Source organism: Cataglyphis hispanica, chromosome 14, assembly GCF_021464435.1.
Source record: "Cataglyphis hispanica isolate Lineage 1 chromosome 14, ULB_Chis1_1.0, whole genome shotgun sequence".
NCBI classification, from domain to species: domain Eukaryota; kingdom Metazoa; phylum Arthropoda; class Insecta; order Hymenoptera; family Formicidae; genus Cataglyphis; species Cataglyphis hispanica.
In genome coordinates, this window is record NC_065967.1 from 6,341,654 (window position 1) to 6,357,315 (window position 15,662).

Below are 15,662 nucleotides of genomic sequence, written 5' to 3' on the forward strand. Positions count from 1 at the left end.
ATAGTGTACTCAATACACGCATAAAATTAATTATGTATATATTAATGAAGCATTTATAAAGTAACTAATCAAAGTTAACATAACTAATTGTAGTTAACGTAATCGAATTGAGGAAGTATATTTAAAAATTAATCTAAATAATAACAAAATGTAATACGTATAATAAAATATAATATATTCTGAATATTGATATATTTATAGAATATCGCTTGTAAAACATTTGAAACACAAAATCGCGTTGCGAATGAAATAAATCATTTCGTAATACGTGGCGAATTATGCCAAGCTCTTATCAGTTATCATAATATATATTTTCTTATATTGAACTGGGTACTTCGAGATTTTATTCTATTTAGATAAAGACAATACGATATAAATAATGTTTTTTCAATGCACGCGGATACATTATTATTATAACAAATATAAAACGTTTGAAAAAAAAAAAACATTAAAGTTTAATTCGATATTTGAATTTAGATCCAACCTCCCATTATTCGACCCGTCGCTTTTGACTTTCCTCGTAACTGTGTTGTAGTTGGGATTGATGCAACTACTGGCTCCCTCGCATCAGATTCAATATTTTTCTTTTCATCATTTTCCTCATTTGTTTCCGCTGTCTTTTCACTGTTATCCTTTTGTGTACTTTCGGACTTTTCATTCTTTTTCTTTTTTTCTTTTTTTTCTTCTAACTTTTCTGCCTCGTTTGTCTCTCCATCCTTCTTCTCTTGTTCTTGCACGCTTTTCTTTTTGTATTTATCCTTTTCTTCAATTTTTTTTTTTTGATCAGATGTTCCTGAAGATGTTGACTGCTTGCTAGCTTCTTCTTCTACGGGATCTTCGGGTATAGGCGAAGGAGACCTAATTTCGGTAACTTTAACGTCAAGCGTTCTTTCTGCCAATTTGTTTACACTACCTCCGCTCATAGACTTCAATATTTTGCTACTTCTTCGAGGAACATCGACACTTTCCTCCTTTGCATTCGAAGAACCATTTGTATCTGTATCGTACGAAAAAACAGATATATATTTGTCATTTTTTTATCCTTTTAATATCATAATGTAGAATAGGATAAGAGATTTATATGATTTACTTGTTAGTATTCATTACGTGTGAAATTATTTACATAACTTATATAAATTAGTAAATTACTTTTAGGATACCAATAATAAAATTTGAACAACTAAAGTTGTTCCATCAAGTTGTCAGTAAGAAAAAATCAATTTTGCGAAAAAAAATCATAAAAGAAATAATTGTGTTTATATGTATGTATTGGATATAAGGAATCAGAGAGTAGATAAAAAATTTAAATATAAACTGACCATCAGGTTGCTCGTTTAGCTTGTTTTTGCTCATCATGAATTTGGCATAAGCTATTCTGGTTACCGGTGTAAAATCGGAGAGATTTGGATTATAATCAAGTAGCCGTTTCGGATCCATGGAAGCCAGATCTGAATCGGGTTGGTGTTGCAGATGACGACGTAAGCTTCGTCTGGTTTGACGTTGCACCGCCTCAGTTGTACTTCCTATTGGATCATTTGCGATAGTATTTTGTCTCACTACGGCATTCCAGTCTTTTTTAGTGCTACCACTTCCTTTTCGTCCTATTGCTTTTGCGATTTGACTGAACACGTCCTTAGGTTCCTTCTCACTCTGAATGACAGCTTGTACAATGCCTTCTACCATGCCAATCTGGAAATCCTTTTGCAGACGACGTTCCATCACTTTGCCTTTTTTGCCGGGTACTTTAAAGATACACAAAATTATGCAGATATACTCGTTTTTTTAAAACACATTATTTAAAAATTAAAACATTTTTTTAATTGGACATAATTCTATTTAGGAAGGAATCAATTGATATTTCTTGATCTTTTCAAAATCTGTTGCAAATCGTTGTTGAACATGTACTGCATAATAGAATAAATCACAATATATGTTTAAAGTTTTCTCCACAGTATATAACTAACTGTTACACATGTCAGAAAATAATTATTATTAATATATAATAAATAATATTATTAAATTTTGGTTTGATTTTAATTTCAATTTTATTGTGATATTTCATTTCTAATATTTCTCTAAATCAAAATTCCGAGAAAATTGTATTTTGGAGGAGAATTGATTTCTTTTTACTTAATTACATTTTTCAAAGGCTGTCACCAAAGCATATTAATCGTGAATTTCAAAGTACATATTCTTTTCTGGCAGCAGTTTTCATATATATTTGTGAGTAATAATTACTCACACGTGCACGAATGCACATACACAGATATATTTTTAAAATATAAAAGATCAAAAATATATGTATAATATATATATATATATATATATATATATATATATATATATATATATATATATGTCAATTATTGCATTAAAAATAAAATTTCTTTTAATAAAATAAACGTACTACAACTAACAAAACGTAATACGTTTTGTTAATTTTTTTTTTTTTTATTTAAATTAATATATGTATATTTTGTTTCCAAAAATGTTTTGTTATATTAAATAAATTATTAATGTATATATAATAAAAATTATAATTTTTAAAAAACATTCAAAACTTTAATACAAAAAATTTGAAAATCAAAAATTATTTATTAGAATAAGAAAACCTGTGTTTTAAAACAAGCAATCAAAAATTTAAAAATGTTTCTTTTTAAAGAAAATAATTTAGTAAAGAGAAAGAAACAAATTTTTTTTTATTTGCAAATAAAAGTATACTTTACTTTCATTTTGTGTATTTTACTAATTCAAATATATTTGCTGCTTGATTGAAATAATTAATTTCTTTGCAAATATTTCAATAAATAATTTTTTTAATAAAAAATTGTAATTATTCACATTAACGAATGTCTTGCCGATAACTTTGATCTTTATATATGTTGTAAAGATAATGTTACTAATTAATATTCACTTTGTTTTATTTGGCAGTCTCGTATAGTTTTTGAGATATTATATAAAACAAAATGAATATTAATCAGCACCCTTACAACATATGTGAAGGACAAGATCATCGGCGAGGTGCCCGTTAATATAAATAATTACCAAAAAATTTATTTTATATTTAGCACATTCTTCTCAATGTAAATGTGACTTATTTACAGTATAAACGCGCGCGGCGCGCACATCAAGTTTTTTCTATTTTAGCTAAAAGTCTTACATAAAATATGATTTTAAACTTTTGCAATATGCCGGCAATTCTGTTTCAGGAATTGACAAAATCATCATAAGCTAATAATTGGGAAATGAAAGCAAATGTTTAAAAATATCAAGATCATATACATGTCCAAATAGTTAGAATGTGATAGATAGAAATTATATATATATATATATATATATATATATATATGTATATATATATATATATATATATTATAATTAAAAAATATAAATTAAATATGTATTATAGTTATGTGTAAAAATGTACTGGTTATTTCTTCTTTATCAATCTGCGGGGCGCGCATTCCATTCTGTCTAAGAATGTCGATCAAATCATATCGGAAAGTCGAAATATCCTGTCGAATTTCTCTGACGTCATCCTCCGTAATACCAAACTCGTCTCGTTTTTTTTGTTCAGCCGTCACATAACGACGTATAAGCACTCGCATTACGATGTCGTGCCTAATCATGGCTCTTTCTCGAGATTTTTTCTGAAATAAAATTGTTAAATATATTCGTATGCATATCGCAGTCTTATTAACATTGTAAGTGCATTATGGTGTCAGTATTTTAATCATTGTTAGGTCATATTAAACAATAACAAAGATTAAATGACTTATTAGATAACAATATTAGAGTATATTTTTAATCTATGTAATCTATTTACGTGTTTTTCTCAAATAATATATTTTTTTTAACGTTGTTATATAATAATGTTTTTTCTAAATAAATATTTCTTTCTCAAAAATATATGTTTTTATGACAAAGTAAATGCTTTTATATGACAGATCGTAGATAATATTTTCTTGTAGGCTTAATGATTTTTTATTAGATTATAGAATGTTTAAGAACAATTACACTTTATATCAATCATATTTTCTATGTCCGAGTTGAAGATGTTCACAGAATTTTTCATGAAAATTATTCCATATCAAAAATATTATTAGTTAGTGAAATCTCTCTCTCTCTCTTTCTCTCTCTCTCTCTCGAAATTTTAATATTATATATCTTTGTAACTAAAAGTTTATTAGAACAAATCCTCTCTGAAATTAAGAGAATGATACATATTTTTCATTTATTTGCTGCATGTGTAAATATGACATAAAGTTTGATTTATCAAAAATTTTGTTTTATTTACAATAGGTATCGTGACAATTTTGTTAAAAATTTATTTCAAATTAATAAAATTAATTAAAAATTTATAATGAAAGAATACAAGATAAAAACATATTTTAAACATTGTATATTATATATATATATATATATATATATATATATATATATATATTACTAAATAAAGTAAATAACAAATATAAGTAAAGAATCTCATTATATTTAAAAATATTTAATAAAATTAATAAAAGGCTAATACTAGAGAGTGTGGCGCAGAGAGTGCGTCTATATTAAGGGGTTCAGGTCCAGATTCAAATTTATTTAGAAATATCGAATCTATTTGATTACCATCTTTCGAAAAACAATGGCAAACCTCTGAGAATATCTCTTTGCTTAATAAGCTTTGGTGTGGCAAAACATCAACGAGGAGTACGAGGAATCAACAAACAGATCAACTTAAATATTTATGTCCTATGGCGTGCTATTTTGACAGAAGTGACATCACGTTACCAGCTTTCTATGAATATTTCAAAAAAGTAGCCTCGGACGAGAAATAGTAGCATGAATGTTTTTCTGAGTTATCAGAATAAGCGAGGCGGCGATATGACGCTAACAGACATTCAGAATTCAAATGTCGATTTGAAGATACTGGGACATTATGAACGATACTACGACGAAAGCACTGCAGCTGAAGAAGAAGTAAACCAAAAACATTATAAAAGCGTACATCTAAGCAATCTACAAAAGTAATATTAAGTAATATTTCATAAAACTTAAGTATTTTAAATAAATATTACGAAATGTCATATTATATGACATGAAAAAAATATTGTAATATGATGAGTAAATAAGTTAAAAAAAAAAGCAAAATATATCGATATATTGAAAAAAATAAGCTAAATATTCTTTGTACAATATTTAGAAAATTATTTATTTAAATATTTGCGAACAAGAATTAGTTATTTCAATCAAACAGCGAGTATATTTTAATTAATAAAATATATAAAATAAAAGCAAAGTAAAACTTTATTTGTAAATAAAAAAAATGTGCTTTTATCTTTATTATATCTACTAAAATTATATCTGCCAAATTATTTCCTTTAAAAAAATATTTTTTAATTTTCGCTGTTTCAAAAACACAGATTTTCTTTATTTTAATAAATAATTTTTTATTTTCAAATACGTACAAATATTTTGTTATTATTAAAATTTTAAATAATGTATTTTAAAAATTATGATTTTTACTGCATGCAATAATAGAAATAATTTATTTAATATAACAAAACATTTTTGAAATTAAAATACATATTTATATAAGTACAAGAAAATCAAGATTAACAAAAATGTATTTATTTGATAAAAAGATTTTATTTTAATGTATGCATATTATTATTTGTATTATGATTTTGAAGAAACAAAACTAATACTTTATTCTAATTACTGATATTTTATCATGTAATTTATCATGCAATTAATAATCTAAAACGGCTTTTTTTAAATTATACTGTATTTGTAGACTCTACACAAATTACTATTACATATCACATAAAACGAAACATAAGAAATACATAAAAAACAACTTACAATAAAAGATCTTGTGGAACGATCGCCTCCTCCATATTTTAGTAGCTTTTTAAAGGTTTTATTCGTCGGAATCATATTAAATGGTGGTGGTACAGTATCACCATCCTCGAAGTAACTCATCCACAAGTGGCTCCTGGCAAATTTCCACTCTGTATCAGCTCTTTCCTAAAAATATACAAAATGTGAGTACGTTAATACTAATGTGAAATAAAAATTTGCATTTCATGAGACTTTTATGTATGTTAGATTGAACAATATTCTTATAGAAATTTATCACAGGACATTTTATATATCTCAAAGGAAATTGTTGCTTACCGAAATAATTTGATAAGAATTAGACATCATAGCGATTAGCATATTCAATAGCACTATGACGTTTATCACGGAATAAGAGCCAAACATAAGGAGTGCCCAGAATCGTGTAAAACTTTTAATGCCCGTTAAATCAAACGACAATAAATCGATCATGCCAAAACTTGCCCAGAAGAGAGATTGCGACGTCTCGAACAGGCTGAAGATATAATTAAAATTTAGAAACTTTTCTCCAGAGGATTACATTTAGTTGATCTTCATACTTAGCGAATCTTCTCCATATAGAACAAGCTTTCTCTTGATTATCAAAATCCGGTATCTCGTCAGACGCATGATAACATTTCATTTTCTCCAAATCTGCATAATACCACAGCAGTTGATTCATACCTAAAACAACGTATGAATTTAAAACGCAAATTGTTATTCAATTTTGCAATTATAATACGCGGCAATATCCTATTTTGTATATTAATGAAAGAAAAAGAGAAAAGATTACGATAGAAAATTACAATAGAAAAATAAAAGTGGGATGATTTTTTAATTAGTACACGCAAAAGGAGACAAAACAAAGCGCTCCGCGAATGAAAGAGTAATCGAACGGCGTGTTACTCACCGCAGCCAAAGGCAAATAGTACGAGTGTGTAGATGAAAAAGAACTTGATAATGTCTATTATCATTCTCCCGAGGGAAATCTGGAGTGGCCCGAGATGAGGATTTACACTGAATATATGAACGAGTTTCAAAAAGCTGAAACAACACACCCACGCATATATGATATAAGATGCTAGTCGATGAAAGAAATATCTTTTAAATATCTTCGATCGAGAATCACCTGAAAATCATTCCGGCTGCAAACGCCCCCTCCGAAAGAAGCATCGGATCGAATGCGTGCCATTGATCTCTTGGATACCAAGGGTCTAAGCCACTCCAATATTCTGTCTATTTTATAAAATAATTATATTAATCATGTATATGCAGGATAAGTTTTTTAAATTGAAACATTTAAATATCTTGAAAACAACGCATTTTTGAAAAGAAAGTTTAAAACAAAAATTGTTTGGTTTTGGGGGGGTATATAACTTCTGATTTATTTCTTATCTATTTCTAATTTAATAGATGTTTTCAAGGTTATTTCAAGATCAACTTTATTTTTTTTAATCTTTATTTTTTTATCGCATATTCTTATAGTTCTTCTTAAGATCTTTTCAAAACACTATAATAAATTTTTTACATCAAAATATGTCAGATTAAGATATAAAATAACTCAAAAAATATTTAATGAAAAAATACTTTATTATAATGTTTATTATAATGTTTTGAAAAGGTCTTAAAAAGATTTATAAAAATATGCGACAAAAAATAAGGTTTGCTAAGAAAATAAATTTGACCTTGAAGTAACCTTGAAAACATCGATTGAATCGGAAATAAATAATGTTACTGTGTTTGCTACCCAAAATCAAACCAATTTTTATTTTAAACTTTCTTTTCAAAAATGCGTTATTTTTGAGATATTTATGTCTCAATTTAAAAACTTACTTTGTATATAATGACACATAGAAAACGTCATTAAAATGAAAAAAATTATTGTATAGGACATTTACTGCATTGCTATATAATTGACAGAGAGTAAATGTTTTCTCGCGAAAAACACAGTCAAAAAATATAACATAAATTTTGTGATATTAATCAAATGCGTAATTTTTTGAATAAAATAAATAAACATGAGAAAAAAATTAAAAAAGAAGCTAAAAAGTTGCTCGTTGAGTTGTATCATAATCACTCTGTTTAAACATTTTATAATATATTCAGTTTTGTAATTAATTATTTGACTTTAGATTAATTTTATGAGATTTACTTGTATAATAAAGTCTACCTGAACTATCCACCAAGCCGTGATACGCAAACTTATCCAGATTACGTAAAAGGTATTTTGAATAAAATCCACAATATTCCACAGATCCGATATATATTCAATCAATCCGTCCGCCCATAAAGACCTAATCTCGCCGACAATCAAGCCTACGACAATAAAAGAAAGAGAATGACTTTTATCAAAAATAAAAAAAAATTGTAGATATATTTGCTAAAGATATTTAATAAATTTATCGGCAATAATTTGCATCTATCATTTTCTTTCTATTGTGCTAAAAATAATTAATAACTATTAAATGTACAATTTATACAGCCGTGTTTACTTATCACATAGATGACTACGCCTGTTTCGACGAAACCAGGGATACAACCGCGTTCTCGTTTTTTCCAGCCAGCAAGTATCTCCCGCATCCATGCATTTCCAAATAATTCGATCAAGAGATATTCAACTCTTTGGGACGCCATACCGAGAAGCACTGCAAGCCAGATATTGTTAATTAAATTGACTAAATATTTTAAAACATAGAAGAATGAAAAGTGGTAATCGATCTAACTTAGGAAGAAAGCGTATGATGCGGAATGGCATATGAATTTGACAAATGGCTTCTTCATAAATAATCCCATCTGCGAAGTAGGTGCCATCATATAAATAGTGCTGTAAATCGGAAACATTGCCCCGAGTTTGCCAACTTCCAGCAATTGTGCTATCATGCTTTTTCTCCTGAATCCGGGAAGACCGTCGTACCAAATAGCGGCCAATAATTGTTGCACATTTGGATGAGCGACAAACTTCGATAAAAAAAAAAACGTAAATCATAAATGTTTATGACACTCAATAACTGTGTAGAACATTAATTCGTACATATAACGGTTTAATTTTATAAAATAAAAAATAATTTCTGTATAAAATAATATACATTCTTATTTTTTTATTTTTATATATTTGTAAATTGTTAGCATTATTAAATTTATTTTTGGTCTCTCTTGCTATATCTTGCATATCTCGTGTAAAGGGATGTAAGCATACATACAATTAATTTATTATATGAAAAGTATTTCGGAGTCCACATACTTGCTTCTGTTTATATTTAATAGCCAGTTTAAGTCGGTCTAAGGTCTGCCTCTCCCCAGGGTCCCAATTGTCTCCAGTTGGGTTATAATTCAACATTATTTCCAATTCGTAAGATGTCCGCGCGTGATCCAATAGAGCAGTTGAAAATTGTTGCGTCAGTTCCCGCATCTCCTGGCAATCAATATAATATATCATTATTTTACATAGTAATTATTATAGAAATTATTTTTAAAAAATACAGAATTGCATTTGTGACAAAATTTCTAAGTTAAACTTGATGAAATTGAATCAGTTGATTTAATATTTCATAAACGGGATATGTTTGTGTTTTAATTTAGTATACGTAAATAAGTAAAAAAATATAACTTTAACTTTGCTTTCAAGTTATTTTTATCATTCAATAATCTTTGCCTTGTGCGCGATAATTTCAATATTGATGATTTTCAACAATTATTTTTTTTTTAATTAACAATAAGATCATCAAATTTTTATATAAATTTTTGTTAAATTTGTTTGCTGAAATTCTGTATTAAAAGACCATTGCATGTATATTGTGCACATATTATCAAAAACTTGAGAAGAAGATATATATTTCAATTGTGCACACTGATCATTTGAAAAGGTTCAAGTAACTCTGGAGGAGAAAAAGGAAGAGAAAGAGAAAGAAAAGGAAGAGAAGAAGAACGTTCGTTAAATTAAGTACGTTATATTGGGAGCGAAATTCTTGCTCCATCCTGCTGAGGCGACGTAGTTCCCATGAAAGCTCGAAGGCCGTCAAAAGTGGGTCTTTTGACGAAAGCGCGATTAAAGATGACGAGGTAAGCGCGCGGTATGCGTTTATCCGAGATTGCGAGTGTCGAAGAGAATCTTGTTCGCTGGAAGTAACGCATTCATCGCAACCGCATCTGCAATAAAAAAAAATACAACATTGCTTCCTTTCTTCTCTAGCATAATTTTATCAGACTAATAATAGATATAAAAAAATATTCATTATTGAGTTTTTGAAATTTTTTATTAGTGATAATACATTTTAAGTTAGAAAAAAATTTTTTTTTAATAAATAATTTTCTAAATTATTAGATATTTATAAATATTTCTAAAAATAAATGTTAAAATGATAAATTTTGGAAAATGCTATTTTAAAGTAATTTATTCTTCTTTGTATACCTAGCATCGTGAGGTATTGGAAGTGTTGCACCGCGATCTAAAAGTAGTTTCAATATTTCATAATTATTTTTATGTGCTGCCAAGATCAACGGTGTTATATCAGGTGTGAAATTCGATGATGCATCCGCGACTTCCCAGCTCTGAAATAAAACGTAGAGATATTGTTTTTTTTTCATGATTAAGATTAACCGATAAAAGTGATGATTGTAACATAAAGAATGTTAATTGAATCATAATTATTTTAATTTTTTTATATAAAATTAAAATTATTAAATAATGTAGGTAAAACTTATTAAATATTGTAGATATTGTAAAAAAAAACTGCATTTTGTGTTTTGCTCATATAAAAGTTATTTTAAAACAATAAATTTTTTAAAAATAAAAAATAAATTTCTTTCAAATGAAACGCAATCTTATAATTGATGTACATATTTTAAAAGTAATATTAAACAAAGTAAAATGTGTGTAAAACTAATTAATGTTATTTATTTGAAATACTATTAATTATATTTATCAAGAAAAAAATTTAAGTAGAAGCACAATTTTCGATATTTGAAAAACGATTTCACTCTTTGAATTTTAAAATATGTAGGTCTACAAATAATAAGAATCTTTAATTTTTTAATTTATTTTAAGATCAGAACATTTTAAGAAAAGTTTAATTAATTTTAGGGGCTTGAATCCTTCTTCAAAATTTTATTTTTCATAAATAAATATTCACTATTTATGCTGTCGATAGAAAAATATATTTTTCTAATTAATCTTATTATTTTTAGATCTACATATTTTCAAATTCAAAGAGTGAAATCATCTTTCAAATATCGAAAATTGTGCTTTTCAAATTTTTTTCTTGATGAATATTATAATTAAAGATACATTATATTAATTAAGATCGTATTAAGACTCACATAAGGCTGCCCTGGCTTGTGTATTCTTTCCTCCCATTCCAGTAAGACCTCCACCGCTTCCACATATTCCTCTTTAATAGCATGCAAAAGTGCATCCTGAAAGATGCGCAAAATTATGGTTTTAAGTGTTTCACGCTCTTAAGCATATAGAGCTTATGGAGATACTATATAATGCAGGTAGTTTATAACATTGTCACGTATAGAAACCATTACACCATTTAATATACAGCGTGACCCAAAACATCGAACATATGCACGGAACTGCAGTTAGCGTATCCCGGTAGACATCGATTACGGTATATCAGCTTAACACGCATTATTCGCAATAATTAGGGGAGCGGCAGTCGCATGATTTTCATGAGAGACATCGTGCGGTTTCGACCCCACGATACTTACCTTTACTTCGATTCCTAATTCAAGCAATAATTTAATGAGCTCGATGTTCTCGTTTTCGATAGCAGCTATCAGTGCTGATCGATTTAGCGGATCGACGCAATTAATATTTAATAGTTCGGGATGATCCTTGTTCTCCTCAATTAACCTGTTTAATAAATTGTACGATAATTAGTATTTTTTTTCGTCATCAAAATGATATTTCTTCATACAAGAGTTGTACCTATAAAAAGGTATTGGCAATAATTGTGGAGATCTGATTGCAAAGAAGATTATTTTTGTGATATCTCTTTAAAGCTTACAATTTCTTAAATTAAAATTTTTATATGATATTTTTATATAATTTTTTTAATTAGAGCTTATATATTAATACATAAAATTATTTCAAAATCATCAGATATCTTTATTAATATTTATAATTAAATTAATTTTATATTTATAATTAAATTAAAATTCGATTAAAGTAAATATATTTAAAATTTATTGCCAGAAAAAAATAATTTATTTATCTTTTTTCTCCTAAAATTACTTACGCACTATAAATCTTTTATTTTTAATTATTTATTTTTCTATAGCTACATATTTTTATATACTTTGACATCTTTGTCAAAAAAAAGTTGATTCAAAATTAATTAAAAAAAAAAATAAATCTGCAATACAACATTTACAATTCATGGTTTTGCAATACTTTATAATTATATATTTCTGCCAATTGCCAATTACATCGATCAAAAGTTTTATAAATACATTACACTTTGCAATAATAATATTTTATGCAAACTTACAAAGATGGAAAATTAAGCTTAAATTTAACATATATTTATTACATATCTCAAATATTTCACAAAAATTTCTTTGTTAATTTAATATAAAGATATATTAAATCATGACATTAGTATGTTAATATTTCAATATAAAATAAATATAAACCTCATATTAATTAAAAATAAATTTTGTGTAAAATTAACATATTTTTAATGATAAATTTAATGATAAATTAACTTGGAAAAATATTATTGACAGTCTGTAGTCATTCTCACTCCTATTATAAAATAAGAACAATTCATTTTCTGTAAATTATAAAATTTGACTCTCTGTAAATTTTAACAAATAAATAATACATTACTAATAATACATATCTAATGTGTAAAATTAAAAATATCTACACATTGTGTTATTTTTAATTTTGTTTTTAATAATTTAATATTTAAGTTCAATTAACTAAACAGCAATATATCAAATTAATAATAATAAATATATTATAAATATATTATAAATATATTATAAATATATTATATATTTAACATAAATATATTAAAATATATTAAATATTTAACGTATAAATATATTAAATATTTAACATAAAAATTTCAACCAGCATATTTAAAAAAAAAAAAAACTAATTTTTCAACTGTGTAGAATTCAGTCTATGTCGTGGAATTGGGCGGGATTTATCTCAAAACCTAGTTTATTTTATGCCCCGCCAGGATATCTTTACAGGTGCATTAACGCGGAGGATTACCTTTTGACAGTGGCACAATCACCTCGTTCCGCACTGAGCAGGAAATGCTTCTCGACCGGGCCAAGAACATAGTCGACGGGCATCTGTAACGGTTGTAACGACTGCACCGAATACGATCTCGCCTCGTTCGAGAGTAAATCTTGCTGCGATTCCGATGGATTCATTTTTCTGTAACATATTCTCGCAAGACTATTCAAGGCTATTAGATAAAGTGTAAAAATTATAAAAATTCCTTTTTAACTTTATATTTAATTTCCATAATTTTTAACAACACTGACATTATGCAAGATCTTCAAATAAATCGGATGTTCCTTCAACTATAGATTCTTCAAAAGATTTAGAATCGATTTTTATTCAATGAAAATATCGAGGCACTCAATATTTTTTAAATAAATGATTGTTAAATAATAAGTTAAACTAATAAGTCTAAACAATAAGTTATTAAATAATAAGTATATAAAAAATTGAATTAAAATTCAACGAAGAAATGAGAACATTATACATATATTTTGCAATTTATTTTAAGTAATAAAACCTTTTATTTTAACTTTTCAATGATTTATATTGAAAACATTACATTGAATACCGTTTGGTTTTCTTTTCTAAATCAGAATTTTTTGTTTCTGAAAGTATCTTTTTTATATTTTTTGAATTTTTAATAAAGCATAATTAAATTACTGTTATTAATTAATTAATTTCATTAAATTTTTAATATATTAAGAAAAAATGTTTTATTTCATTAATGCAAATAATCTCACAGCATGCAAAATTAAGTTAAAATATTATAAAATTAATATATTATAATATGTTATAATATATTATAAAATTGAATTATATAGCTGAAAAAAGTTAAAAATTGGATACAAAGAAATAATTTCTATCGCAATATTTTGCGTGAAGATATTATACATTTAAATTAATTAAACTAATCCAAAAAAGATAATAGTTAAAAGGACATTTGATAGATGTACACATTTCAGCATAAAAATAGAAATTGTTTAATTTATGAAATTAGCAAATTAATATAAAAAGTATGATATCCTATGCAATATAATGTTTAAAATTAATATTAGTATTATAGAGAAATTAAAAATTGTAAAATTTATATGTTATAAAATATAATCTAATATTATTATTAACATTTAAATATATTCCTTTAAATATAAAGTTTTGTCAAGAAAAAAGATTAAGCATTCTAAGTTAAAGATTAGCAGTTCGCAAGATTTTTTCTCACAAAAATAAAATGCAAGAAATCTGTTGTACAATGTGTAATCCTTAATTTGTGCCAGATGTAACAATACAAACGGGATAAATACAGATGTGTACGATGATACCGCAAAAATAGGGCTTCCTACGTTCACAAATACATTACAAGAAATTTAGATCAACTAGAACAGTAATTTTCGAAGAGATTTTCCTGTTGATATTTGTAAAATATATACATAGATTTTTAAGTAAAAGTATACCATTACTATTTATTTTAAACTACTAATATAAAGCCGCTAAGATAATAAACAGTTTATAAGATTTAATCGCACAACGAAATTAATTAAAATTCTCAATAAAAAAAAATTCTACAGTAATAAACTATTAAAAATTAACTATTAATTTAAATTTTACTTATTAAAAAAAAAAAAAAATTATTAATATAGCCGCTTATTGTCAATTACTTGAATATTAAAAGATAAAGGAATATATAATAAAAGAAGTATGATATGATTTTCTATGCAGAATACCCTCTGCGCAAAAAATAGAACAAATATTAAAGTGCTCTTTCATCGTACCTTTTTATATTTCAAAAAAAAATAGAGAGAAAAATATTTATGATATTAAAGAGATGATATCTTGTTGCAACTCTCCTTTCATTTTTTTTTTGCGAAACACTACTTATATCATATACTTACGAGGTGAATTTTTTTCCTACGTCAATGTTAGCATGCTTGCACAAGAAATGCTAAACCTAGACTGTATGATCGCGTCTACGCATGTGGTTCGGCGAAGCCTTACGAGGCTGTCAGCCAGGCTGATCTTCAGAACGCGGATTAAGCACAGGGTGAGGTGTCGTATATTGAAAGAAAAGAGCACAGAAGAGGACTCACCAGAGAGAGAGCGGTGACCGTGTCACATATTGTCCAGCATTGTACGGCATTGACACCGGCGTCATCACCGCGGGGAGATCGGAAGAAAGAGAGAGAGAGAGAGAGAGAGAGAGAGAGAGATGATCTCTTTTTTCTAACCCCCCGATTAATGGATCGCGAGAGTTTCGTGACGGCAAATAACGAGTAAATCCAAAGCTCATATGCCGCCGACGCGCTCCGGCATATTCTTCTTCATTTTCCACCGCCGCGAATTTATTCTCTTCCGCTTGTCCTGTGTGATTATTTATCTTTTCCAGAGACGTGTATCATTTTCGTTTTTAGTGCGCTACATCTGTAACAATTCAAGAACCAATACAAAAGGAGTGAAATTAATGTGCAATGATATCCTGTGATGTATGAATACTTTTTTTTTTAATTAAAAAAAATATCTATATAAATACTTGCAAAAGGATTATTTAAAT

General features: G+C 26.8%; 2 protein-coding genes across 2 annotated transcripts in view; one reads left to right on the forward strand and one right to left on the reverse strand.

The window, feature by feature from the left end:
• Nucleotides 1-15,662, forward strand: part of LOC126854795 (acetylcholine receptor subunit alpha-type acr-16-like) — a 138,210-nt gene that overhangs the window by 99,892 nt on the left and 22,656 nt on the right. The window lies entirely within an intron of this gene.
• Nucleotides 169-15,118, reverse strand: LOC126854769 (transient receptor potential protein). The gene is made up of 18 exons (XM_050601798.1): nucleotides 15,007-15,118; nucleotides 13,103-13,270; nucleotides 11,584-11,728; nucleotides 11,188-11,283; nucleotides 10,280-10,419; nucleotides 9,816-10,017; nucleotides 9,113-9,283; nucleotides 8,595-8,829; nucleotides 8,364-8,516; nucleotides 8,042-8,187; nucleotides 7,001-7,107; nucleotides 6,782-6,915; nucleotides 6,432-6,555; nucleotides 6,172-6,367; nucleotides 5,857-6,021; nucleotides 3,428-3,650; nucleotides 1,320-1,742; nucleotides 169-997 (listed from the first exon to the last, which is right to left on the reverse strand). The coding sequence occupies exons 2-18, from the start codon at nucleotides 13,264-13,266 to the stop codon at nucleotides 474-476; spliced, it is 3,348 nt and encodes a 1,115-aa protein (XP_050457755.1). The 5' UTR covers nucleotides 13,267-13,270; nucleotides 15,007-15,118; the 3' UTR covers nucleotides 169-473.

Bases quoted from the DNA above. Each gene is read 5' to 3' on its own strand.
- LOC126854769 (XM_050601798.1), bottom strand. From the start codon at position 13,266: ATGAATCCATCGGAATCGCAGCAAGATTTACTCTCGAACGAGGCGAGA. The intron at 11,284-11,583 runs GTAAGTATCGTG...CGCATCTTTCAG, and splicing joins AATTAGGAATCGAAGTAAAG to GATGCACTTTTGCATGCTAT. The intron at 998-1,319 runs GTCAGTTTATAT...CGTACGATACAG, and splicing joins GCTAAACGAGCAACCTGATG to ATACAAATGGTTCTTCGAAT.